At 38.7% G+C, this 27,421-nt stretch overlaps 1 protein-coding gene across 1 annotated transcript; it reads left to right on the plus strand.

Moving 5' to 3' along the window:
* Positions 1 to 1,515: 1,515 nt before the first annotated feature.
* On the plus strand, positions 1,516 to 25,905 carry LOC122560385 (importin subunit alpha-5-like). Its single transcript, XM_043711023.2, has 11 exons — positions 1,516 to 1,539; positions 4,844 to 4,918; positions 8,012 to 8,146; positions 9,431 to 9,516; positions 10,511 to 10,779; positions 10,890 to 10,972; positions 13,357 to 13,620; positions 21,012 to 21,245; positions 22,951 to 23,133; positions 24,968 to 25,117; positions 25,616 to 25,905. Exons 2-11 carry the CDS (start codon positions 4,853 to 4,855, stop codon positions 25,700 to 25,702), a joined length of 1,557 nt encoding a protein of 518 aa, XP_043566958.2. The 5' UTR covers positions 1,516 to 1,539; positions 4,844 to 4,852; the 3' UTR covers positions 25,703 to 25,905.
* Positions 25,906 to 27,421: the final 1,516 nt, after the last annotated feature.

The following is a 27,421-nucleotide window of genomic DNA, read 5'->3' on the forward strand; positions in this document are numbered from 1 at the left end:
CGAAGGGCCTGTTTCCACACTAAGTAATCTAATCTTAACAAATTCTTCTCACTCTAAACCCTTAACACTATGGCAGTCCCAGTCGATGTTTGTTTGGAAAGTTAAAATCCCCTACCATACTATTCTTCCAGATAGCTGAGATCTCCTTACAAGTTTGTTTCTCAATTTCCCTCTAACTATTGGGGGGAGGGGGGGGCGGGGTCTATAATACAATCCCAATAAGATAATCATCCCTTTCTTATTTCTCAGTTCCACCCAAATAACTCCCCTGGATGTATTTCCAGGACTATCCTCCCTCAGTACAGCAGTAATGCTATCCCTTATCAAAAACTGCACTCCCCCCCCCCCCCCCCCCCCCCCCCCCCCCCATTCTCTCGCCTCTGTCTATCTTTCCTGTAGCATTTGTATCCTGGAACATTAAGCTGCCAGTCCTGCCCATCCCTGAGCCATGTTTCCATAATGATATCCCAGTCCCATGTTCTTAACCATGCCCTGAGTTCATCTGCCTTCCCTGTTCGGCTCCTTGCATTGAAATAAATGCAGTTTAATGTATTCATCCTACCTTGTCCCTGTCTGCCCTGACTGTTTGACTCTCATCTGTTTTCAACTGTACCAGTCTCTGATCATTTTCTTCACTCTCTTCCTGGGTCCCCCACCTTACTAATTTAAGTCCTCCCAAGCAGTTCTAGCAAATCTCCCTGCCAGTATATTTGTCCCCTTCCAATTTAGGTGCAATTCGTCCTTGTACAGGTCACTTCTACCCCAGAAGAGATTCCAATGATCCAAAAATGTGAATCCTTCTCCTATTCGTCAGCTCCTCAGCCATGCATTCATCTGCTCTATCCTCCTACTCCTGCCCTCACTAGCTGGTAGCACTGGGAGTAATCCAGATATTGCTATTCTCAAGGTCCTCCTTTTTAAATTTCTGCCTAACTCTCTGTAATCTCCCTTCAGAATCTCTACCTCTTCCCTTCCTATGTCGTTGGTTCCAATGTGGACAAAGACCTCTTGAGAACATTCTGCACCTTCTGAGACATCCTTGATCCTGGCACCAGGGAAGCAACACACCATTGTGATTTTTTTGCTGCTGGCCACAAACATCTGCCTGTACCTCGGACTAGAGTCCCCTAACACAATTGATCTCTTGGAATCTGAGATCCCCTTGTTGCATTGGAGCCAGTCTCAATACCAAAAACTTGGCTGTTCGTGCTATGTTCCCCAGTGAATTGATTCCCTCCCTACAATTTCCAAAACAGCGTACTTTGATCGATCATGTCTTTGGAAACTGTTCAGCAACTTGTTGTAGTTTTTGTGTACTTGCTGTGTTCTGATTCAATTCTCCATTACCTACATTGCAACATGATTATACACTCCCCCCCCCCCCCCCCCAAAGAAGTAACTCATTGGCTGTAGCCGTCTTTAGGAATGTCTAGTGCTTGTGAAAAGTGATAACTAAAGTTTTTTGTATTTTTTTCCTAAATTATGATCAAGGAAATTGATCTCCTAAGATCGAAGACTAGTTGGTGAATTTTATTTTGGGTAAGTCCATGCTAATAAACATTGTAAAGTGGTTCTTGGATATGATTTGACCTTTCTTGGTAAGTCATGAGATATTGTATGTTTGAAGTACTTTAGACTGTAAATGAAGAATTGTGTATGGACTTGATTCTGTCACCTTTTAAAAAAATTTTTTCAAAAATAGTTTTAACAGATAATGGAATCTGTGTGAGGATTATGAAGTTGTTCTCTAGAGTGAAGCTCGAGGAATGGTCTCCAGGTGTTCATATATGTAGTTCAATGAAATATCACATTACTTTGGCTTTTGAGAAATTTTCCTTTTGAATGTTAGAAGCATGAGATTTTCTTTCCACACGTGGAGAATGGATGGAATCTTAAGGATCTGAGTTGTGGGCTATGATTGGATTTGAAGTGGAAGTCTATTCAGGCCTAGCTCAACATCTGGAACACAATGCTACATCTTTTGTTTTTGTCAAGCAATGTGACATGCTTCTTGCTAGGTAATATTGAGTTTCCAATCATGGAAATTATAGTTTGTAAAATGCCTTATTAATGTCCATATTTCTAATTCCTATTCTGCATCTTATCCTGCCAAATAGGTCAAACAAGCTAGATGCTGTAAATTCTCAACTCAGTGTTCACTGGGTACCAAATGGCTGCAACCTGCCTCCTATGTCGAAGAATGGGCACCAACTTCTCAGGATATGCTTCATGGGCAATGGCCACATGCCCCCTACATCCACAGACACTGATAACTAACACGTGTCAGCCTCTAAGAGCCTGCATGGCATATCTCTGATCCTGACAGGATGCTTCTGCACTTCATGCTGCATCAGCATTGATTATTGTAATATTGCTGCATGGACACTGCTGAAGGACACTTATCCAGCCCCTGGATTGGACCAGGCATCTCTGGGCGTTTTGTTTGCTGTCATTGCACACACTCTCTGAATCAATTTGACTGCTTTCTGTGCCATTTATCCCCTTTGCCAGAGATATCAGGTTCACAGCATAGTTCTGTATTGCTGTGTTGTCAGCACAGACACAAAGCCATGACGTTTTGCTGAGGTGGTCTCTGCCTTGTCCGGGTCTACTTCTGAAACCAATCCAGGAGCTTGGATGTGGTCAGTTGGCTGATTGGTACAGTCAAACTTTGAATTCACGTCACAGAAAGTGAGAAGCTGAATGTCTGGCAGGCCACCAACCACCTTGACCCTTTCTGTATTGCTGTGTGGAACATGAGATGACTATTACGGGAGTTACTTCAAGTGCAGGTGTAGAAGTGTCCTTAATCGTAAATGGGTATGTCGAGTTAATGATGTCAAGGGTTGGAGTCAGTGAGCTTGGGTACTAGACGTTGCAGCCAATCATGAGTGGTAGAGAATGACCCTCAGGGATACAGTAGCAGAGACTGTAATGTGTTGGCAAGATAATGGCACTCTTGACAGAGTGGAGAAAGACATTGCCCACCTTTGTAGGAAGTAGGTCACTCCAACAGACAATGGAGTCTGCACAAATTTGTGTTGTAGCCTTTGACAGGCTGGTGTGGCTACCGTTGTCAATCATTGGGGAAGAAGTCCCATTTCTGCTTCAAACCATTCAGCAGGACTATGAAGACCTATCAGCAAAGAAGATGCCAACTTCTGTCTATGTCCAGGGTAAATGTCAGTTAACTGTTCAGGGCAGCTCCAGACAGATTATGCTTGGCTGCCTGCCTCCTTTAAAAGAGAGAGGGTGAAAGGGCTGCTTGTCTTTCAGCTGATATCTACTGAGTTGTCCAGGTATAGTATGTGGTAACGCTGAAATTCATCTTGAGGGATGCATAAGGGCAAGCTAGACCATTTTGATGTGGCAGCAAATCTCTGACCTTTGGTGAAGATCCCTCTGAAAAACCTTGTCGTGCTGTGGTGTTGTCTCTACTTCTGAGCCAGGAGGCCTGGGTTCAAGTCCTATCTGCTCCAGAGGTGTGTAACAGCACCTGAACATGTTGATTTTAGTAAATGAATTTTAAAAAAATTAATGAAAGCTGATTGTACCATGTTGGTAAAACAATGTTTTGGGATTGTGGTGTCCTCAATTATAGTTGTCTTTTTCTATCTTAATCGGCTGTCTCCTTGTTACTTGATCTGCCAACAGCAGAAATGTCTTTTTGCAAAAGATGTTTTTGAGTAGAAGTGTTTTTTTTTTAATTAAATCACAAGTTCTAGCAGTTGTAAGTTAAGCAGCAAATGGCAGTCCTCTATTACCTGCAGGCAGCTTTTTCCACCCCCATACAATCTTTCAGAAAGTCAAAAAACAGCACGAGGGAAATGGTGCCAGTGCTGGAAAAGCTCAGCAGGTCATGCTGCATCTGTCCAGAAAATACAGATTGTATTTTAAGAATGAAAACTAGACTGTTTAATAGTAAATAGTGGCTTCTATTTTTGGAATTCATTGAGGCCCATAAACTAGTCACTGAATTTTGCAAATTACTTGCTACCCATATTGGATATCAACCAATACCTGAACTTGTAACCAAACACATTATCAGATTAACTGTCTGGGTCCCATTTTATTTGCAGTCCTTACCATGTCAGCAAATTGGCAATTGCATAACATTGAATCATCGTCTCTGGAATAGATGACTGACTCTATTACAATGTAACTTCATGAATTGTGCTTGAACATACGATCTATCTCAAATGCACTTGGTGATTGCTCCAAATGTACAATGGACACTTCATATTTCTGACTGTGTAGTATTTTAGTACAATGACTTCATGAAGCCTACAACAGTGGGTTTGGTAATTTGAACAAATGTATTTCTTGAAAGTGGAAGCAAGGCAAGAGTACAGAGGAATTCAGATAATTTAATTGACTTTGTTCTTCAATCAGAATTTGTAATTAATTGTCATATCTACTCTTGGACCAATAAAAAAGAGAAACCATTCTTATTTAAGATCGATATATCAGACCATATATAAATGGTGTGTTTTTTACTGAGGATTTTTGTTTCAATTGGATCTAACTGGTCCATTTATGACTGACTCTATGCATGGAATGGATAGAGATGAGACTAAATTTGCTACATATAGATCATGCTGTACTTTATTACTTAAGGCTACTATGGAAGATATGGTCTTGCTTTAGTAGTTTGCACTCTCCTAAGTTTGGTCCTTCAGTTCTCGTTCACCTTTTTTATCAGTAAAATGCTTTGTGCTATCATTTCTATTGGCTGGTCATTTAAAATGTTTTAACTGCTCTTTAAAATAGCAGTTAAAACTAATGTTTAAATTTTACTGTGCATTGTTGATCTCAAGTTGCATGTTGTTTCCTTTACATTCAGGCAGCCAAGATGTCAACTAGTGAAACTGAGAATGAGAGGATGAAAAAATTCAAGAACAGAGGCAAAAATGTGGAGGTACTTGTTTCTTGCATGATATAGCTCTTGATGGAGCAGTTTAATTTTCTACTCTTTTGATGTTAAGTTCAACTTTCATCTAGAAATGAGATTCTGCAATATTGTGCTACTGGCTGAATATGCCAACCAGTTGGAGTCAGTGCAGTTAGAACATAGAACATTACAGCGCAGTACAAGCCCTTTGTCCCTCAATGTTGTGCTGACCTGTGAAACAAATCTGAAGCCCATCTAACTTGCACTATTCCACTTTCGTCCATTATGTTTATCCAATGACCATTTAAATACCCTTGAGGTTGGCAAATCTACTAGTGTTGCAGGCAGTGTTCCATGCCCCTATGACTGAGTAAAGAAACTACCTCTGACATCTGTCGTATATCTATCACCCCTCAATTTAAAGCTATGCTCCTTGTGCTAGCTTTCACCATGTGAGGGGAAAGACTCACTGTCCACCCTATCTAACCCTCTGATTCTTATGTCTCATTTAAGTCACCTTTCAACCTTTTTCTCTCCAGTGAAAACAGCCTTTCTTCGTAAGACCTTCCCTCCATATCAGGCAACATAGTAGTATATCTCCTCTGACTCCTTCCAAAGCTTCCACATCCTTCATATAATACGATGACCAGGACTGGACACAATAGTCCAAGTGCTGCAGCACAGAGTTCTGCATAGTTGCATTATAACCTCATGGTTCTGAAACTCAGTCCCTCTACTAATAAAAGCTAACACACTGTATGTCTGAAAACCCTATCAATCTGGGTGGCAACTTTCAAGGATCTACATACATGGACAGAAAGATCTCTCTGCTCATCTACATTTGTCACTGCCTCCATTCCAAACTATTTCAACCCTTGCTCAAGGAGTTTTCATTGAGACCATGAGAATATTTTAAAAGTATCAATGAGAGCTACTAACCACTCTTGTTATTTCTTGAAGATTCTTTTGGTGAAAGGGTGTGAGATTCCTATTTTAATGAAATTCGAGGTCTGGAACAAAAGTATAACTGTTGGCTTGTTACTTCCTACCTCCTTTCAGACATCTAATTATTTGTGATAAGGGTTATTACTATCTAAGATCTTATTGTAGATGATATTATTGAACGTTTTATTGAGCTTGACGTCAACTACAATATCTGTTTAGCTGTATTTTGCAACCACCACCCTGTCCGAAGTACTGATGGCAGAATGGTTAACAGCAAGTCTCTCTTTCCTCCATTTTTTCCCCCACCCTAGCACTTTTTAAAAAGTCTTGGACTCTACAACTGAGACTAAAATTAAAATTTAATTTGAGAAATCTGGAATAAATTAAGTGTCTCTCTAATTGTGAAGCTACAATTTTGTTTTAAAAACCCATTTAATATACTTTGGGGAGGGAAATTTGCCTTCATTGCCTATGTGGCCAATATATGATGTGGCTTTCTTGAAATGGTTGCTCAGTTGTAGGTGGCTCACCATCACTTGTCAACATATGGAAATGGGTAATAAATGCTGGATTTGCAAATGTGCTTCTATCTCAATATCCTTAAACAGGAGGAGAAGGCTTACTGGAATGGGTAGTAGCTGACTGCAAGAAAAAGTGCTGTGCAGCTGTGAAGTATAGATATTCAGTGGCAGAAAATGGATCAGTGCTGGAACCACATTGTTCACTTCTAATAACTGTGTAGATTGGAGATATAAAACAATTGGTGAGGGAACTGGAGGACTGTCAATACTGAAAAGAACTGCAACAAATGAAAGTTTTTAATCTTGCACAATAGCTTCTAATTGCCAAATGTATTTTTTTGTGAAATAAACGAAGGAGGTTGCATGCTATTTGGTAAATGAGAATCTCAATCTGGTATAGGGAGCTGAAAATACAAATACTTATCATTGAATGTAGTGAAGCAATTTATTAAAGCCACTTTTTTAAAAACAAAACTTCAATTGTCAAGTTTTGTCTAACTTCTATTGAAAATAGATCAGGCCACATTTAGAACTTTGTACAATTCTGGTTGCTGTAAGGTATAGAGAGGATGATACAATAACTGAAGTTGTCAATCTGTAATGGATACATCAGCAGTGTTTCTTTTCCCTTTGAGAGAAGTATAGGATGAATAATGGCTATTCTGGTTTTCAACTGTTGGATGCAGCCATTTGGCCTATCAAGCTTGCTCTGCTATTCAATGAGAGAATGTCTGATCTGATGATGATCCTCAACTCTGCTTTCCTGTCTTTTCCTAAACCTTTGATTCCCTTTACTGACTTCTAAAATTTTGTTTAATCTCGGCTTGGTATACACTTAACCCAGCCTCAAAAAGCCTCTGTGGTAAAGAATTCCTCAGATTGTTACCCTCAGAAGAAATTTCTCTTCATCTGCCTTAAATAGGTGAGACCTTTTTATTCTGAGATATGCCTTGTCTGAGACTCTCCCACAAGGAGTAACCAGTGTCAAATCCTAAATTCTTGCGTGTTTCAATAAGGTCACTTCTTGTTCTTGGAGTGAATGCAGGTTCAAGCTACTCAACCTCTCTTCATAGGACAAGCCTGCCATACTTTGCATTAATCCAGTGAACATTTTTTTACATCAGTGGAAGCACAAAACTAGAAAATGTGAAGATGATAGTAAACCAAGAAATGAAATGTAAAATTCAGAAGAAACTTTGGCTAGAAGGTTTTCAATGTGGAATTTAATTCCATCGCCTTGCATGCCACCACATGGTTGAGGAGAATATTATAGATATAGCACATTTTTAATGGGAACTTAGATAAGCATATCCAAGAGACTGGAATTGTTAAGAGCTGGTGTTGGAGGAAGCTTAGGTAGAGCATAAGCACTGGCAAGGGCTGAATGGCTTGCTCTGAGCTATTTGCTATATTTGTCAAAGGTGTATCACCTCCTCTATCTGGAGTTCTATTAATCTCTCTTGCTCCTTAAAATATTCAGTTAAGACATGTTTTGGGGATTCTGCTAAGTGATCAGTTATTTAAAATTGTTACTATGTCAAGGGGATGGGATTATTCAAATGCTGCTTTTGTTTGAATTACTATATTAAGGTTTGGGACATTTTTCATTGTAATCTCTTTTCTAGCCATGACTCTTAATTTTTGCTTAAACCAGATACTGAGGAGGCAGAGGGTTGAATTTTCTGTTGAATTACGAAAAGCCAAAAGGGATGAACAGATCTTGAAGAGACGGAACATAAGCAAATTTCCAGATGGTGACCCTTCTTTACCAAAGCTTGCTGGATTTAATGTATGTGGAATGTTCACACTTTATTATACCCTTGTAGAGCAACCAATTTTCAGTTAACTGTTAGAATTCTAACATTGTTTCCATTTTGTCTGTTATCTTTGTCTTTTATTTTTTAATCTGGAGAGGTAAGGTAAATATTCATTTGTATCCACTGCCAATTCTTCTTAAATCTTTGCAAGTGGGGTTATGACCTGTAGGGATTAGAGTATCACTCATACCATGTGATAGCCCAGCTGAGATTAACCATCGACCTGTCCCTTGGCATTATGTCACATACATGAACACAAGCTGCCAGAATGTGTCTGATGTGATATTTCAATAATACATCACACAGCAAGGATACAAAATCATGAATGCAACTGCTTTTGCACCTAGATTCTATTGAGGATATGTAGTCATGAAAAGTTTGCAGAAATTCTGGAATGGGTTAATCACAAAATGAAATTAGACATTCCATGTTAAATGTGTCTTGATTTATAATTCACTCTTGACCAAACACTTATGCCTCAGTGGGGTACATGCCAGAAATGAAGTTCCACTATTCCTGGACTTAACAAAAAAAAATTTAAATGTATCAAAATTCCCCAATTTACTTGTCTCTAAACTCTATTTGTCTACTGTCTGTCTGTTTTCTTGCAATAAACAGTACCTAGCTCTAGGTAAAAGGGAAACTTCTATTCCCCTTTTATAAATTTCCCCTTGCATGTACATACACTTAGTAACAGGAAAAAAGTAAATCATGGGTCATATGGAAGAATGGAAAAAGTAGGAAAGCAGTTCAGTGGTCCCTGTTTACAGGATCTGCTGAAATGGCTGTTAATTAGAATGCTGCCTTTTTAGTCTCCCTTCTCCAGATGCCTTCGGTGGTTTGTAGAAGGCACAGGGTGGCTGGTTCACTTGTAAAAGGTCTCTGACTTTTATTAAATGTCACTGCTGATAACTGTGGAAGGAAGAATTATTTTATGTTGGCTTAGTTTCTACAGAGAACATGTGCACATACGTTCTCCTGGGTTAGAGGAGGTCTGGTGACTTCTCTCTAACCTGTTCACAGCTCCAAACTGTTCAGCTGAGAACCAATCTGAATTGTTGACAGGCAGAGGCCTTTTATCATTGATAAACAGTGCTTATAATGAGTTAGATAACTTTGGTTGTAAAAAAAAACACTGCAGTAATACTTCAACAATCCTGGCTTTAAAACAGTTATTCTATTTTAATCCACAATCAAAAAAGTAAAAAATAAAAAGACACTATCTTATACTTAATTTTGCTTTTCCCTTTTTTCAGAGCCATCCAATGACCATAGAGGAGATTGTGAAGGGAATGAATAGCCAAGACCCATTGCTACAGTCGGAAGCTACAAATGGAGTTCGGTAAGAGTGATAGTTCATTACAGTACTTTTTCCCCTATTTGGAAAATTGGATGAATAATGATCACCATGTTCTAATGACACATTGCACACGAGTTCTATTTGCAGTACAGGTTTGGACCTGTGGAGTACTTGAGTGAACTTCAGGCATCATTAGTGAAAAATTATGATCTTTGGACAGGACTTCAGTAACTAGGACGTTTGCAGCTGTGGAGCTAATACTTGACTAGCTGTGTATTGGAGCTGTTGAGTACGAGAATTATTTTGTTCCTCCTTTCTTCCACTCCCCAAACCTAAAGATGAACACCTAATAATTAGGCTTTAATTTTTTATAAAAACTCAGATTCAAGAACCCTTTCTTTCAAACTATTGTGACAATTTAGTCAACTGCACTTAACTGCCAGAACAAGATAAGCTTTTCGATGAGGAATATTAGTGTTGAGAATAATTGAACAAGCACTTGGCCTTTAACATACTACTTGTACACAAGTCTTTTTTTCTATTCCAACTCCATTTGAGTTGACCCTAATCTCCCAGTATATCTAGCGCACAATGTGATATTTTCTCTTTTGATCATCCTGCAGACTTAGAGGTGTTAAATTCTGTTTGCTTTGCATTCTCTATTTCCAGTTTCCACTTTGAAGTATTGCATTCAATAGACTTTGATACAAAGGGTGTTGACATTTGGGTTGGGATTCTTCATCAGGACTGGCAGCCCTGATGTAGGGTTCCAACCTGAAACGTTTGACTTGCTTGCTCCTCCAATGCTGCCTGACCTGCTGTGCCTTTCCAGCTCCATGCTTTATTCACACTTGACTTTCAGCATGTGCAGTCTTTTTACTATTTCCAAGAATTTGATACGAGGCAGTTTCAGGTGGACCTAGCGGGACTATTGTGTAATAGTGTCTTGGTAATTCCTTTCTGAATGTGAGATGTCAACAAAAGTTCCAATTGAGGGGAAATAGGAATTGAATTTTTTTGTTTTTCCTCTTGATAGAAAACTACTCTCTCGGGCATGGAAACCTCCACTAGATGAATGTATCGAAGCAGGTCTGGTTAAGAAGCTTATTGAATTTCTTGGTCGGGAGGATGATCCTACACTACAGTTTGAGTCAGCCTGGGCGCTGACTAATATTTCCTCTGGCACATCAGCTCAAACTGGGGCAGTAGTGGAAGGAGGTGCTATTCCACCACTCATACATCTCCTTTCTTCCCCACACATGCACATCAGTGAGCAAGCTGTGTGGGCCTTGGGCAACATTGCAGGTATGAGGTGGTTTATTTCTTGGCCATCAAATGTCATGATAATGAGTTTATTTCAAAAGATTTGAGTAAACTAGAAATGTAGACAAAACCTTTTTAAAAAACTCTTACAGGTGATGGCCCCCTCTTTCGTGATGCAGTAATTGAATGCTCTGCTGTTCCCTCACTCCTGCAATTGGTCCAACCAGGTATCCCTGTAAGTCCAGAAAGTAGTTTTGTCTGAGATGTGGTTTGAATGCTGTGGTTTAATCAATTTGCCTATCACTAATAACAGAAGTAAATGAGGAAAAATGATTGTAGATTGAGGCAACATTTCTTGACTCCTGTTTTCTCCACTCCACACTCTTCCTCCTCCTCCTCTTTCCATAACTGGCCTGGGCCAAACAAAAAATCAAAGGTTTCATTGCTGGGAGCATGATGATGGAAACATGGCATTTATAATAAATATTAAACCCAAACTGTCAACAAAGCATTCTCCCAAGTTGGAAAGTTGCAGGTTCCAGGTCTGCAGTATTGGTATGCCTCAGTGCACCACTGAGGATTTGTAATAAGTCATCGGCCCTATTGTTCTAGAAAATCAATAAAGGAAGGCTGCTATCTGTATGATAGAAAGCTATTGGCTCTTTTAAACCACAGGATGGCTGGTCTGGTAGTCCTCAACTCTCCTTTTTAACCATCTTTTTTTCTCTAACTCTTGATTCCCTTGCTGACTTTTAATAAAAAGTAAACCTCACCCTTGACTATACTTGATGTCCAAACATTGATGGCCCTCTGCTGGAAAGTATTCCACAGATTCTGAGGGGAGAAATCCCTGATCTGTGATCCCTCATTCTGAGACTATGCCCTCTAGTCCTAGATGTGCATGGCCAGCAGTCTTTCTGAAATTTGTCAAGTTCACGAAGAATCTTGTGTTTCAATAAGGTTGTTTCTAATTCTCCTAAACTCCAATAGTACAGAGCCTCTCATCTTAAGATGGTCCCTCCATTCCTGTGATCAGCCTAACGCTCTTTCTCTGAACAACTTCCAATACCAGTACATCCTTCCTTGGATAAAGGGTCCAAAATTGTCCTAAGTATTCCAGCTGGTGTCTAACTAGTACCTGGTATAGTTTAAACAGACTTCCCCATTTTTCCTTATTCACCTTCCCCATTACCTGCGGAACTGGACACTTGCTTTTTGTGATCCATTCACTACACAAGAACTCCTAAATTCCTCTTCTGTAGCTTTATGTAGTCTTTGTTCATTTAAATAATATTCAGCTCCTCTGTTATTCCTGCATAACTTTACATTTCCCCACCTTCATATTCCCTGTGCTGAATTTTATCCACTTGTTTACATTGTCATTCTAATCACTTGTCTTTCCATTGATTTGTCATGTCAAGCTTGACTACAGTACATTCACTTTTTCATCCAAATCAACGTTATTAATTGTGACCCTAGTACTGACCTCAACCATGGTGTTCAACATAACAGGTTGCCAACCTGAAAATGCCTTCCTTATTCTCAATTCTGTTTTCTATTAGTCAGCCAATCCCCTATCCACCCTAATATACTATTACCAACACCATGGGATCTTGCCTTAAATAGCCTCCTGTCCCTTTGCAAATGCCTTCCAAAAATCCAAATCTCCCTAAAGAAAAGGGAGTTTCCTGTCATCCCTAAGATTGAGTCGTTGAGTGAAAACTACCACACTTCAATATGCGGCAAAACCAGTATAATAACAAAGCATTAGGATTAACAGACAATGATCATCCACAACAAGAGCATCCAGCCATCTGCTCTTCACATTCAATTTCAAAAATGTTGTTGAATATCCCATCCTGGTGTTACTACTGACCAGAAACTGAACTGAACCAGCCATTTTGTAGCAACAAGATCCGATCAGACTGGTGAAATACTCTTCTTGTCTTGCCAATCTACCATCTATACAAGTCAGGTGGATGATGAAATACCTTCCACTGCCCTGGATTATCCAGGACAAAGCAGTCTGCATGAATAGCATCACAGCCATCATGTCTAAACACTGATTCCCTCTGCTGGTGCTCAGTGGCAGCACGATGCATTGCAGCAACTCACCAGTACTCCATTTTGACAAAAAGGCTAAACATACAACTGTTACTTTTCTGGAAGATCAGGCACTGTATGGAAATATCACCACTTGCAATTGCCCCTCCCAGCCACCCACCTGTTATACTTGGAACTATGTCATTTCTATACTGTATCACTGGGTCACAACACTGAACTCTCTAAAAGCACTGTTCCTTCCCCGTATGGACCATAATAGTTCAAGGCAGTATTAACCACCACCTTAAGCAGTTGGAGGTAGAAATCAAATGCTTTTCAGTAACACCCACACCACATGAGAGAGAATGCATTTTAAAAAAATCATATTTTTAAGTTGTATATTTTGTGTAAATTACCTGGGCTCTTCATTGACCAAGATAATTATTTTCAAAGATTTTTTTTTTAGTGGTACTAATCTAATTAAACAATAAAGTATTAACGCTACTTTAACTTTCATTAGCTAAAACCTTCAGTCATTTCATTGTCCTAGCATAATACAGTCTTATTGAATTCTAGGTTGACTTCTTGCGCAATATCACATGGACTATATCAAATCTGTGTCGCAACAAAAACCCATATCCCCCCCTCCAGGCAGTTCAACAGATTCTCCCCACACTGGTTCAACTGCTTCATTATGAGGATGATGCCCTTCTCTCTGATGCTTGTTGGGCAATATCCTACCTGACAGACGGTCCAAATGAACGGATTGAGGAGGTGGTTCGCACTGGAGTTTTGCCAAGGCTTGTGCAATTGATGTTGAAAGATAAACTGGGTTTGTTGGTGAGTAATCCAACTAAAGGAAAGCGCCATCCTTTTTCCACACTTGTGCTACATAAAGCGAAGTTTGGGGAAAATTTCTTGCATGTAAAATGGAGAAGAAAAATTTGAAAAGCAACGAGGCCTGAAAAGAATGATTTTTGACAAGAGTAATCCCACTGTTGTGCTGTTAAATTTAATAATTTTTCAGGTATTTTTGGTCTGAGATATTTAGTTGAGGTGGTATTTTTAGTTTAAAATTCATCTACCTATATCTTGTTAGAACAGCACACTGGAACAATGAGCCATGTACTTGTGATCAACAAAAATTAAGGACTATGCTTCCAGTACTCTTAAATGATCTTGTCCTGCATTGTTTCCATCTAATTGGGATACTGTCTGTTTGAAGAGTAATTGCCAATTCTGTTGCATACTGCATATGTTCACTTAATGTGTGAAGATAGCAAGTTCTTGAGAGGCTGTTTGCTTGCTATGGAATTACTTACCCCTTCTAATTTAATCAAATTATTTTAAAGTGGCACAATATCAATCCCTCAAATTGTAACATGTAGATGTTTCCTTTCAATCCTTCACTTCATTATTTTCATGAAAATGTTTGGCTCTAATATAAATATTTTAATGAGCTGAGGATGAAGCTAACTTGTGGGACCACCTATTGAAATAACACATGACAGCTGTTCATGGAATCAAGGCTCTGAGCTACACTGGGTAAATTATTTTAACCTAGCTTGTTTCATTAGCAAAATGCTGAGTGGAAGGTAGTTCATAACACTAAGTTACTGGACAATTTCTTCACTCCTCTCCAGTTTAGACAGCTCACCTCCAGGGATGAGGATGGGCTAGCTTGTGATGCCAACATCCTATGACTGGGTTTTTAATTTTTTTTTCCAAGGACACCCGGGCCCTAACGTAACCGCGGAAGAGGGGCAGGCAGTAATGACTGGGTTTTTAAAAATATAAAACACTGTTGTCCTAAATAACCTCAATTAATGACTAGGTTTGTGGAAATGATGCAGGGACCAAACAGAACACAACCATGAAATATTCCTGTGTCCATCAAAAATCTGAACTCTGGATTAATCAGCCTCCATCCTGTCTAAGGAAGGGAATTCCACAGCCCTAATGACCCATTTAAATGGCAGACTTTTTTTATTATTTCTGAAATATATTGCTGTTTTAGATGGAAAAATTGCTGTTTGCTTGTTAAATTTGGCTATTTCTGTTGGTATTTTTGACTAATGAATCATGCTGAATCTTTCCACTTGGAAAGCTGAACTGTTGTGAGATCCTTTCCATCATGAGTTACACTTTTTTAAATGTAGGGCATTTGAAAAGTGATGGCTTGTGCAAAGAAACAATTTTGGAGTAATTAACAGCAGTATCATGTAAAATGACCATGGCTTCCATACCTATGAAATTTAATATGCTGGAGATATGTTAATGGTTTTTATTCAAGAGTATTTACCTTGCTTTATCTTAGTGCCTCCTGACTGTCACTGAAGAAGACTTGTAGATGGGCTGTTAGGAGGGAGTGACTTGCAAATACCAGCTTCCTTACTCACCCTTTATCAGCATTCTACAGAGACCATTCCCTCCAACTCCCTCGGGTCCACGCACCCCACTCCCAGCATCTTCCCTTGCCGCAAGAGGTTTATAACCTGCGCCCACACCTCTCCCCACCCCCCTCACCTCTTTCCAAGGCCCCAAAGGATCCTTCCACGTCCAGCAGAGATTTTTCTGCCCATCCAAACACCTCATCCATTCTGTCCCATTGCTCTCAATATGGTCTCCTTTACATTGGTGAGACAGAAGCCAACTCGCAGAACATCTCTGGAAACATTTGAGAGACACTCACCAAACAACCCCACCGCCCTGTGGCTGGCCACTTCAACACCCCCTCCCACTCCACCAAGGACATGAAAGTCCTGGCTGCCTCCACCGCCAATACAAGCCACCCAATGCCTGGAGGAAGAATGCCTCATCTGCCTTGGGACCCTCTAACCACCTGGTATCAACATTGAGCACCAGCTATGTCAACTGGACGAATGAGTCCTATTTCTGAATTCTTACCTGTGTTTGGAGAACTGACCACTGGGTCCCAGCCTCCTGGGTGTCCATATCTTTGCACAGGAATACCTATAAGCATGATATGAAGATGGTAAGCATTGATACTACTAACTGGGTGAATACGGAGTTGATGACCATTATCTTTGGAAACTAGCTGAGCTTAGGGTATTGGAAGAGTTCAGCAGAAATAGAAAGAAAACCTCCTTCACCAAAGAAACCAGAGGCCAGTGAATCATATGTTCTCTGCCCACTGTCTTCTGCAGAGACTTGTTGACCAGCACTCTGTAGTTGTCTTGTGATGTGCTGTCTTGCTTTCTAAAGGTATTTGTCGTTTCTAAAATGTTGTCAAATGATGCTTCTAAATATTGTAAGAGTTTTTTTACAAAAACTATAATGCTCAGGCAGTAATGGTATCCAGACTAAATTTTGAAGTATGAATCATTGTCAGTTAAAAAGCATACAATGAGGTGTTTTGATGATCCATTAATGAAACCACTGATTTACTTACTGTTCCAGGCATTTTAGCTTTTCTGGTGAGCTAAAGGCCCCCCAAATGAAAACAATGAATATTTTAAGACCAGTGAATGGAGAGCTCCTTGGTAAACATTAGTTTTACTATGAACTATAAAATCAGCACTTAGAGCTGTTCAAAGGCTTTAAATGTTTGTAGTTGAATGAACTTTCTCGGGAACAAGGTTGATTATAAATTGAGCAGTTTCCCTGATCCTGCACAATTCATTACTTTGTTTGGATATGGCCAAAAAGTTAGTTCCAACCTATTTAGAAAAGTTTTTTATTTTCCAAGACACTGATCAGATGTAAATAACATGAAAAGACTGAATTCTAAGGAGAAATCCAAAATTCTTTGGAGGGAGGTGATATTCGGTCAAACATTTAGAAGAATTCTAGACAGCCTACTTACTTTTTTAGTGTATTGTGCAAATCAATTGAACTAAATTATTTGATTGAACCTGTTTGCAATTACTGTATTTACTTGCTGTGTAATAAAGCAGATTAACATTTTTGTATTGAGCTTCACTGATCAGTCTTCATTCTTACTGTGCGCTCAGGATCCACAAGTTGTACGTTATGGAAGCATGATGTTTTACCCTCCACGTGCAGGGGGGCATTTAAGCACCTTAGCAGGAGAGGGAGAAGTTCATTGTGGTAGGAATTCTTTAAGCTGCATGACTTTTTAAAACCACTACCTTTTTTGCCTCAAAAACATATGTTAGACACAAAGCTCAAAATAGCAACCCATTTTGGGAAGCCCTATTTGTAAAGGTTTCCCAAGTGAACAAGACCTAGTTCATTTGGGGTAAAAAGGATACCATGATATGGCTCTGGCTAGTTCGCAAATACAGTATGTGATAGCTTCCACAAAGTAGATGCCTTGGTTGACTGACTTGTTCTTGGACAAGAATTAATACGCAGCAATTTGCAATTAGCAAAGCCAATGGCATATTTGGCTCTTTGACAAGGGGGCTGAGTTGAACATTTGAGGAAGGCTTGTTCCAATTATACAGGCTTTGGTAGGATCACATCTAAAATATTTGAGCACAGTTTTGGTCTTCTATTATCTAAAGATCGTTTCCTTGGATGTAATGCTGTGGAGTTTGAGGACTAATACATAGGATGAGAGGGTTGTCTTGTGATTTACAATAGACATAATTGGCTTATCTTGTTTCTAGAGGATTGCACAGAATATTGTATGACAGGGAAATGCATATCCTAGCTGATGCATTTGAAATTTAACACTGTCTCTGGATAAGGGGTTAGTTTACATAGGACTGAAATAAGGAGGAAACAGGCTTTTGAGGTTTATATTGTACTTTGGATAGAAGACTCGAGTCATTGAGCATATTCTGGGCTGAGACTGACAAACCTTTGGCTTCCAGGGGAATTGAAGAGAAATAGTGATTGGACAGAAGAATGGAATGGAGTCCATGATCCTTTAAATTGTCCTACCATTTAACAGGAAGCACATGGCCTACAACTTCATCTACTTGTGACCTGTGTTTGAATTTTCTGTTAGATTAAAACTTTGTAATAATGGATCCTTTTCTGTTCAGACACACGAGTCAATTAGTGAATGATTCAAAGTTGTAAGTGGTATAGCTTTACTACAAAAAATTTAATATATATGCTGCCTTGCTACTTTGCAAGAGCTCCTTTTTAAAAATTACTGAAATTCATTTGCGTGACGAGCAGAAAATTGCTTTCTATTTGTGGTGTTCTTTTGATGATTCCATCCACTGCTATTCTAGCAGTGTGGATCCAACCTCTAATTTTGTGATTGTCCTGTGCAGGTGTGTTTAAATCAAATTTCAACAAGATGAAGTTGAGGCTTTTGTAAGCTTCCAGTGATCTATGATTGTGTTGCCTTTTTGTTTTTAAAAAAAAGTGTTGGTCTCCACTTCAGTGAACAATGTAGAATACACTGCCATGTATAATTCAGGTTTACAAACTATCAACACCAGCAATTTGCAGGCACTCTTGGATATAATCATCGGTGAACAACCCTTGTTCCAAGTCTAGAGAAGTTGCAGTTAAAGCAGGGAACTGGTGTATCAGTGAGGAAAGACGATCTGAAACTTCAATCTTGTCATGTAGAATGAAGCTGTAACACCACTAAATCACCTCTTCAATAACTAAGAACAATGGCCTGACCATTCTTGCATTTCTAATCAACTCCAGATAGTTCAATCATCTCCAGCAAGAAGGTGGCATGACGATGACAATATTTTTAGCTATGTTCTGCCTTGTTTGTTGATTTTAAATTTTTTTTAAAGCTCTAAAGAGCAACTGTCACCATGCTGCAGCATGTACAATTGTCCTATAGCACTGACCTAATTTTGTTTCGAAATGTTCATAGCTTTTTGAGGCTCTGACTCTAGAACTGGCTTTAGCAAGATTTTGATGCTATCAGAAGAGTCTGGCATGCTGTCATTTGGAAATTTTTCAAAGCATGACAGTTTGAAGTCCAAGACACTTCAAGTCTGCAAAATGCCTACTAATTGCAGCAGTGAGGAATCTCAAACTAAGTTTGTGAAATGATTCCTTTTTAATTACAAATATGCTTTTTTTTTCTAAAGGAAGATGTCTCTATTAACCTCTTGCAGGTAGGCAGAGATATTAGCTAAGAAGAATGCTGGTGTCCCTTCCAACTGTTCAGAATAGAAATAGCTCTTAAACTGAAATCCTGATGAACCTTAATTGTACTTTTTTAAATATGGGTTCTTCAGGAGCTCAATGCAAATCTCCTGATTTCTTCCAAACTCTTTTGTAACACAATACAACTACATGTGGTATTGGAAGAGTATTCCCTGCTCAACTGTCCTGGTTCCAACCTTTTAAGGGTCTCTAACACAAGATGACTGAGTTCTGAGAGCACAATACATCTCCCAGAGACTCACCTGCATATTAAACAATTGTCCATTTTGAGTCTTTACATTTTATTTGAATATGGCTAGAATTACACCCACTTATATTCTTCCTATTTGCAAACCCAAGTGACTGAAGTTTGTTCCTAATTTGTAATTGTTTAGTTTGAGTATCTGGAGAGCACAGAAGCTCTGCTCATCTATAATTTTTCATTCAACCATATCATATTACTGGGTGCCTACTTATATTATACTGGAGACTATAAGCTTCCTCCCTCTGACCTCTTTTGATCTTCTTTCATGAGCAAGTTTTAAAATGCTGCTTCCTAGACTTCCTAGTCTAGTTTTTTAATAAAATCAAAAGAGCATTAAATCAAAGTCTGAAAATCTTTCAACTATCATCCTTTAGCTTCAGGTTCCTGAAATGCTTCTGCAGCCATGGCTTCCATTATTCCATAGGTTTATGCCTTACTAAACCTTTCGTGTGATACATTATCACATCTCTTGAGTCCATTTATCAAATAGCTACAGCAATTCCTCTGCTTCCAACATTTGGCAGACTTGTCATACAGAAACTTTGCTTTTGCAGAGCCAAAATGAATTTGCACAGTAATCAGTCTCTCCAAATACCTGTAAATCTTTGTTTCTAATTTTTTTCCACTATTGTTTTGTTATGCTGACAGGGCTGTAGACTTTCAGTTTAACCCTGTGTTCCTTTTTGGTCTTCCAGCACTATCGTGCAACCAAAGGATTGACCAATTATGATTACCAATGCTTTTGCTACTTTTTTCTGCAACCCAAAATAAAATTCTTCTGGACCACATGACTGACCAACTCTCTCCATGTTCTTGTCAGTATTTAAATTAACTTGCAGGCAGAATACAGGCATGCTGTGGGTATTGTTTAGTCCAGATTTCATATACATTTCACTACTCCAGATCAATTCCTGGCTTTAAATTAGTAAATATTGGGCAAGTAAGTTTGCCTGGCAGCAGGGTATAACAAGTGAAGAGATGGATATTATGTGCATACTGTATCTTTTGGTCCTACCAGATGGACACACCTATGGTTTTTTCTGGCTGGAGTAGAAATATCCATTTTGTTAATATAATTAACTTAGTTTCAGCATTCAACCTTGTGGTGGCTTCTATGCATCTTTATACTGCATTTTATGCTGAAGGCTCCAACTAAAAATCAAGATATTCAGTGATCTTACCAATTTCACTCCTTTGCATAAATGTGATAGTGTAAGCTGAAACTCTTAGTAATTGTCCACTGATTGAAAGAATCTGTAGTAATCTGTGTGGAATGAACTGTTAAGGGACAAAGAAGCTTCAATGCAGGAATTGAAGGCAATTGAGCCATGCCTAGGAGGAGTCAAAGCAACATGAACAAAACTGTTTAACAACTGCTTGATAACTGGTTGCTTTATACCACAAGGACAAATGATTGCCCTATGAAAGAGATTAGTTAATCACCGGGTTGTCTTTGAACAGACCAAGCCAAATATCATGAACAAATAAGCTCCTTCTGTTAAGGCAAATTGCAGACTTCATGGCTCCAGAGTAGTCAATATTTTAGAAAAACCTAAAGGATCATCGATAATGTTGCACAACAGACTTAAAGGATGGAGACTTCTGATTTCTCAGGAGCAGAACTTTAAAGAACAACATTGCCCATGGATTGAACCCTGGACACATCTAAAGACAGTCACTGTCTGTTGGAATTGTTGCTAAATTCCACCATTAATTGGATAATAGTCAAGTTGGTCTTATTTTGGTTGATGCATGCAATAAAGTTGAAGTAATTGCTTCAGTATTTGTCAGACCGTCGGAGATTTCTTTAGTTGAATTCAAGGTAGTTTGTGGTAATTTTCCTGACCAGTCTAATCACAACAGACTATTGTAATCTGAAATTACCACTTTTTTGCTTTAATCTTTTCAGACTCCTGCCCTCCGTTCTGTTGGAAACATTGTGACTGGAACTGATAGACAAACAGAGGCTGCTCTTGAAGCAGGAGTTCTTTCAATTCTACCAAAACTGTTGAAACACCCCAAGTCCTCGATCCAGAAAGAGGCTGCTTGGACCATTTCCAATATTGCTGCTGGACCGACAATGCAGATTCAACAGTTGATTACTTGTGGAGTTATAGCTCCCCTTATAGAAATTCTGGAAAAAGTAAGCATTTAATTCCTTGCATAACAGACATGGGCTTATCAATAGTACTATCTCTTTGTGAATGTTAATTGTACTTAAAAGTACATCAGAGGGAAGTAATCTTTTGTCATTTCGTGTCCAAAATGTCATGTCTACTATTGGATAGTGGTAAAGGTAATAAACTCATATCAAGACTATTAATTATTTTCTAGTTCAAGTGTGATGTCATGAATTGTTAACTTTTGGGAATTTTAAAGTTACCATTGTTTTTAATACCATGAATGAAATGAATACAGGAATCACTGGTATGATGAACATTTATTGTCTGTCGTCAGCTGCTATATAGTTTACTGTTTAATGCCTCTGATCCTCTTGGATGGAAAATTTTGATGGTTTTGATACAGTGACCGTGGTGGGTTAACAATATTAAAGTTGAGATGGAGTGTTTCCTCTTTTTGGAGGTGGTTGAAGGGTTGCTGTTCAACATTGGTAAACTATGGAATGTCTTGCAGGCAAAACTTGCTGCAAGCAGACACTCAAATTTTAACAAAGTGGGTGGAAAAATAAAACCAGAATTGTAGTTTCTGGAAATTTTGAAATGAAAACAAATTGTTGGAGAAACTTGGCAAGTCTATCAGCACCCGTGGAGAGAAAGCAAAGTTAAGTTCCAAAGCCAGGGAAGGGTTTCTTCAGCAGTTTTTCTTTCCTTCGAGTTGAAGGAAGTGTGCTTGTTGTCAGATAAGTCAGCTGCTTTGAACTGGCGGGTACTATTATTTGAGGTTCACTCACTCAGCCGTATAGCACTGAAACAGACCCTTCAGTCCAACTCCTCTGCACCAACTAGGCATCCCAATCCAGCTCGCCCCACTTGCCAGCCTCTGTCTCTTATCCCTCTAAACACCTCCTATTTATATACCCATTTAGATTCCTTTTAAATGTTGTCATTGTACCAGTCTCCTCCACTTCCTCTGGCAGCTCATTCCATACGTGCATCACCCTCTGCATGGAAAGCTACCCCTTCGATCCCTTTTTAAATCTATCTCCTTTATCTCATTGAAACCTATGCCCTATAGATTTGAACACCCCCCATCCTGTGGAGAAGACCTTATCTATTCACCTCTTATACAAGTCACTTCTACATTTTGAGGAGATCTCTGCAAATGTGGTGTTCCATCATATTTTTGAAGATGGTAGGAGGTTGTACAAAATGCTGTACACAGCAACATTCCCTCTTTAAGATGTATGTGCCAATGGGATTGCACTGGGCAGCAAGCCAGCTATTCATATCAAACACTAGCAAACTTAGCTCCTATGATTGTGTTAGGCAATTCAGCAATGGTAATGCTGATTTGAATATCAGAGGGAAATGATTTAGGTGCGCTCAATGAAGATGCTTATTGATTGGCACTTAGCTTGTTCAGGGCTTACTGCATGTAGAATGTACTGCTCCATTATCTGAAGTGTTGAGAGAATGGAATTATCATTTGGTCACTGCTGGCTTTAATTAAAATAAAACACATGAAATGGATCACAAATGTCATTCTCTAATGTACATTGTGCTTTTTTTTCAAGATATGAACATCTTCATACTAAAGACTGACTTTATTTAACTGATTCTTACAGGACTAGTTATAACCAGATCCAATATTAATGAGAATTCAATAAGATCTGGTTGTATTAATTACCAGCACTCTGATCTTGGTATGACATTTGTTTTGTCTTCCAGGGTGAATATAAAGTACAAAAAGAAGCTATTTGGGCTGTGACAAATTACTCAAATGGTGGTACAGTTGACCAGGTTATATACTTGGTGCAATGTGGAGTACTGGAACCTCTCCTTAATCTGCTGTCAAACCAAGATGCCAAAATCCTTCTCGTAATCCTGGAATGCCTATCCAATATCTTTCTTGTAAGTTGGCTGCAAGTTTTCTTTTAGCGAGTCAATTAAGAGATCTTGTGGCGACAAGAACATGGCTGGGGTACTAAGCGAGTACCTTGCCCCTCATCTTGACGGAAAAGAATCCTGAAAATGTCTGTGTAAAGTGGTTAAATTGGTTCAAGCAAAAATGAATGAACAAGATGTAGTATGTTTGCAGCATAGTGTTAAGTTACCTGTATCAGGTGAAATGTATCCTAGGTTGCTGAAGGAAGGAAGGGTGAAAAATAGGTGAGACTCTGGCTACAATTTTCCATATAGCAGTGGTGGAGTATGGGAGAGGTTGCATGCAAACCTGGAAAAGTAGGGATGAAGTCAGCAGACTATCAACTTGGTGCTAATAAAGCAAAATATTGCAGATTATGATATAAAAATGTTGGAGAAACTCAGCAGGTCTCGCAGCATCTGTGGAGATAGAAACAAATAACAATGAGCCCAATGTGACTTTGGTCATAATTTTAACTTTGCTTCTCTGTCCACAGATGCTGACAGACTGCTGTGTTTCTTCAGCATTCTTTGCTTCTATAAAGTATTTTTAATAAATCTAATGGGGTTGGGGGGGGTGCAGTGTGGAGAAGAGTTTGCATTTGGGACAATAGTTAATAAAGGCAAGTCTGGAACAAACCCTACAAGTTTGTTCTTCATTTGAAGTAAGATGGTTGCTAAGTGTAGGATTTTTGATTTTTAAAATCTCCCCAGGCTTGTTGACCAGGCGTAGAAAGTAGAAAATAGTGGGAAGCAGCTGTTTTTCATCTATTGGTATTAGGATCACTGCTCTTAATGTTACATTAATGATCTCTAATTGGTTAAGCAGGGCCTAATGTGAATGCTTGTAGATGAGGAAAGGCCTGGGGATGTAGTAACTAAGAATAATGTCCATGAGAATATAAAATTTAGTAATGTGTAAGCACTTGGCAGTGGAAATTTAATGCAGTGACATGATAAATCCTCTTAAGACAAGAATGCATTTTGGGCTTCAGTTCAGGGAGGCATTGAAATTGCACAGGCATTTGACAAGCAGTCAAATAGACCCTGGAGAAAAGGGTATCTCGATCAGAAAGGATCACTCCTGTGGAGAAGGAGAGACACACCAAGGTGAATACTACAGGCTTCATTCTGTACAAATGCTGTTTTCAGTTGACCTTCTCTATCTTTCTAAAGACCTAATGCCTAAGCATCTGTCTAGTCGATAATGATTCTCTACACTGATCTTCGGCCTGTCTGTGTGCGCACAAATCTTGAAATACAATTGTAAATTTGAAAAGCTTTTTCCTAACTGATCAATCCAAGGGATTTAAGATATGAGGCAATGGCAGGGAATGGATTAATGTCCCCAGTTGTGCATGATCCCGCTTAATGCTGGAGCAGGCTCGAAGAGTTAAGTGGCTTTCTGCTATTTCTGTGCATTCTTTTGGCTGACATTTGCTCACTAAGTCGGTTTTGTTTGAGCAGGAAAGAAATGTGCAAAATGATTCAACCCTTCATTCCTTTTCAAGTTGATTTATTACTGTACTTGATCATTATTGGATCAAATCACCTCTGCAATCCAACTTGCATGTTTTGTAAATTACTGAAGAGACTTCTTTGGAGAATAAATATTCACCACATTGCTGCCTCTTTAAATTCTGTGTAAGTTTGGCTTCTGAAGGTGTCTGTCAGTTTGAACTTCTGTATTTTGTTCTGCAGGAATTGATTTATGGATAAAAGATTTGATAATTGCAGCATTAATATTCATTGTTTAATAGCAACTTTTCACTTGAAATATACCATGAGTTAATGCCATCTTTTTTGTATTTTTTTGTAATAGGCTGGAGAACAATTGGGTGAAACGGACAAACTATGCCTATTAATAGAGGAACTTTATGGCTTGGAGAAAATTGAGGCTCTTCAATTCCATTCAAATACCACTGTGTACAAAACAGCATTAAAACTAATTGAGAAATACTTCCTTGATGAGGTATGCACAAAGGACCTTTATCAGGTATTTTGACGAGTAAACTCTGTTGCTACTAAAGCCTTAAAGGAAAAGAAACATTCCAACTGAAATTTATTTTGCTGCACATCTGTGACCATGCTTCCACTAGATGTGGATGGAACCCCTGTTTCCACCCCCCACCCCCTTCCCCCACCCACCCCATATAGAAATTCTCTGGGAGTTTGACAAAAGATTAGGCCATTTGGCCTTCCTCAAGTAGGACACTCTCTCTGGTAAAGTCTAGTCTGAAAGGAAGACCAATCATTTCCTATGCGTAGGATAAAGTTGTTCATTATCAGAATTTTTGTGAATAAATGTCAAATCTTTTTCTAAATGAACAATTAGAGGTGAACGGCTGATTCTATTTTTGAGGCAGGCTAGCTCCCAGCATACTGGTGGTCAAGTAGAGGGAGGTGGGCAAGGCAAATAACAGTAAGCTAATATATCAAAGTCTAAAGTGTTCTGTTTTTTTTTCTCTAGGAGGAAATTCCAAACATGCAGTCTGAAGTAGCAAATGGTGAACTCTTACTTCAACTGCAATTTTCTGAGGATAAATTTAGCTTTTGAAATATGTGCAGAAAAACTGTTAAACTTCTCCCTGTTTGTGTTTATAATTGTTTAACTCCATCCCAAATATTTTCAGAAATAAATAACTTTTTTGCAAAATGTTTTGTTTACAGGCCTATTATTTGAATTATTTGGAAAAAGGTAATAAATGCAGTTACAGGTGACCTCAGTTGATCTCTGATCCATCGACTATTTCATCCTAGTTTAGTTATTTCAACTAATAACAGTAATTGCCACTATTTTAAAATATCAAGTGTTTTTTTCATGGAAATCAAAAATCATTTGAAATGGCTGCTGCATAGATCTGGGCTGTATTGATTCCCACCCTCCCTTTAGCTCTGTTAGCAGATATCAACTTGTTTTTCCTGGGAGTAAATCTTGATTCAAGAGTCTAAAATACAGTATACCTTTTCAGTTAGTGAGGTAGCAAGTTGTTGCTTTACAATTTTTGTTTCATTAATTCAATCCTATACTTTCCAGTTCATTATCCTGTATAAGGACTGATTTCAATTTGTCTTAAAGACTTTTTTTGTCATGAAAGCCTATAAGCTTCAATCTTGTTCACTCCTTTGCTTCTACAGCAAAAGAAGTCTTCAGTTCATTTTTGTGCAGTAGGGATTAAGTTCAAGATCAATTATATTCCAAGGACTTATTGCACTTCTAGGCTTACCAAGAAGGAGGATGACCACTGCTTTAGGGGAACTCTTGCCCACCGTCTGCTTTTTGTGGGGAAGTTGGTGAAGCAACTACTGCTCTTTATCCCTGCATGAAAATTCTGGAACTCGGAGCTAACTGTGGTAGAGCACCTTCACATGAGCCAAAGTGGTTCAAGAAGAAAGCCTATTACTACCTTCCCAAGGCTATCTCCGGATGAGCAATAAACAACTTTTTTTGTTCATGTTATCCATGTCCTTAGAATGAACTGAAGATCCCTTTTCTCGCCTCCTGGGCCTTCTGATGCACGTTCAAGGTTTTTTGTTTTTGCTAATTTGTAGAATATCTTGGTGTTCTGTTGGTTTTTGACATGTCTTCACACATTTTCCTTGATTTTGTTAACTTTTGATGGGAAGACGGTGGTATAATGGTAACTTAATCGGATTAGTGATCCAGAGACAATCTGGACACTAGGTTTAAAATCCCATCACAAACTGGAATTTATTAAATTGAATTCCATTAATCTGTAATTGAAAGGGTAGGCACTATATTGGTAAGCATGACTTAGTTTAATGAACTTTTTTTACTTTTTAAAAAAAAATCCTTTGTTAGAAAACAATTTGATCCTAACCTGGACAGGACTAAACACTGTTCCAAACCCTGCAATTGAGTTTAGTGTCCCCTCAATAAGTTGAGCAAGCCACTCCGTTGCAAGGGCAGTTGATAATGGGCAACAATTTATTATTAGCAATACTTTCAACTGTTGAAAGAAGATTTTTTTTTTCCAAAGATATATTGATACAGATCACTCAGAACTTTTTTAAGTTTTTTGATCTCTTTTTATTGACAGGTTTCTGAAATCTCATGACATACTGTGACTTGGTCATTTTAAAACAAAATCCCATAGTTGATCTAAGGCAGTAGAATAACCTCTTTCTACCGCAGCAGTGTTCTCCATTTTTCTAGTTCCAGTTGGGTTCATTTTTGTTAATGCTCTTTGCCCACCACCCCCCCGCGCCCCCCATCTTTTTCCTATTTTGTTGAACATTTTTCCTTGTGTACTTC

The sequence above is a fragment of the Chiloscyllium plagiosum genome, unplaced genomic scaffold (assembly GCF_037043375.1).
Source record: "Chiloscyllium plagiosum isolate Xiang-an unplaced genomic scaffold, Cpla_swu_hap1 HiC_scaffold_20, whole genome shotgun sequence".
NCBI classification, from domain to species: Eukaryota; Metazoa; Chordata; class Chondrichthyes; order Orectolobiformes; family Hemiscylliidae; genus Chiloscyllium; species Chiloscyllium plagiosum.

Excerpts from the sequence above, each read along its gene's own strand:
- LOC122560385 (XM_043711023.2), top strand. The coding sequence starts at position 4,853 with ATGTCAACTAGTGAAACTGAGAATGAGAGGATGAAAAAATTCAAGAAC. Across the intron at positions 9,517-10,510 it reads GAAGCTACAAATGGAGTTCG|AAAACTACTCTCTCGGGCAT; the intron begins GTAAGAGTGATA and ends TCCTCTTGATAG. Across the intron at positions 10,973-13,356 it reads TGGTCCAACCAGGTATCCCT|GTTGACTTCTTGCGCAATAT; the intron begins GTAAGTCCAGAA and ends ATTGAATTCTAG.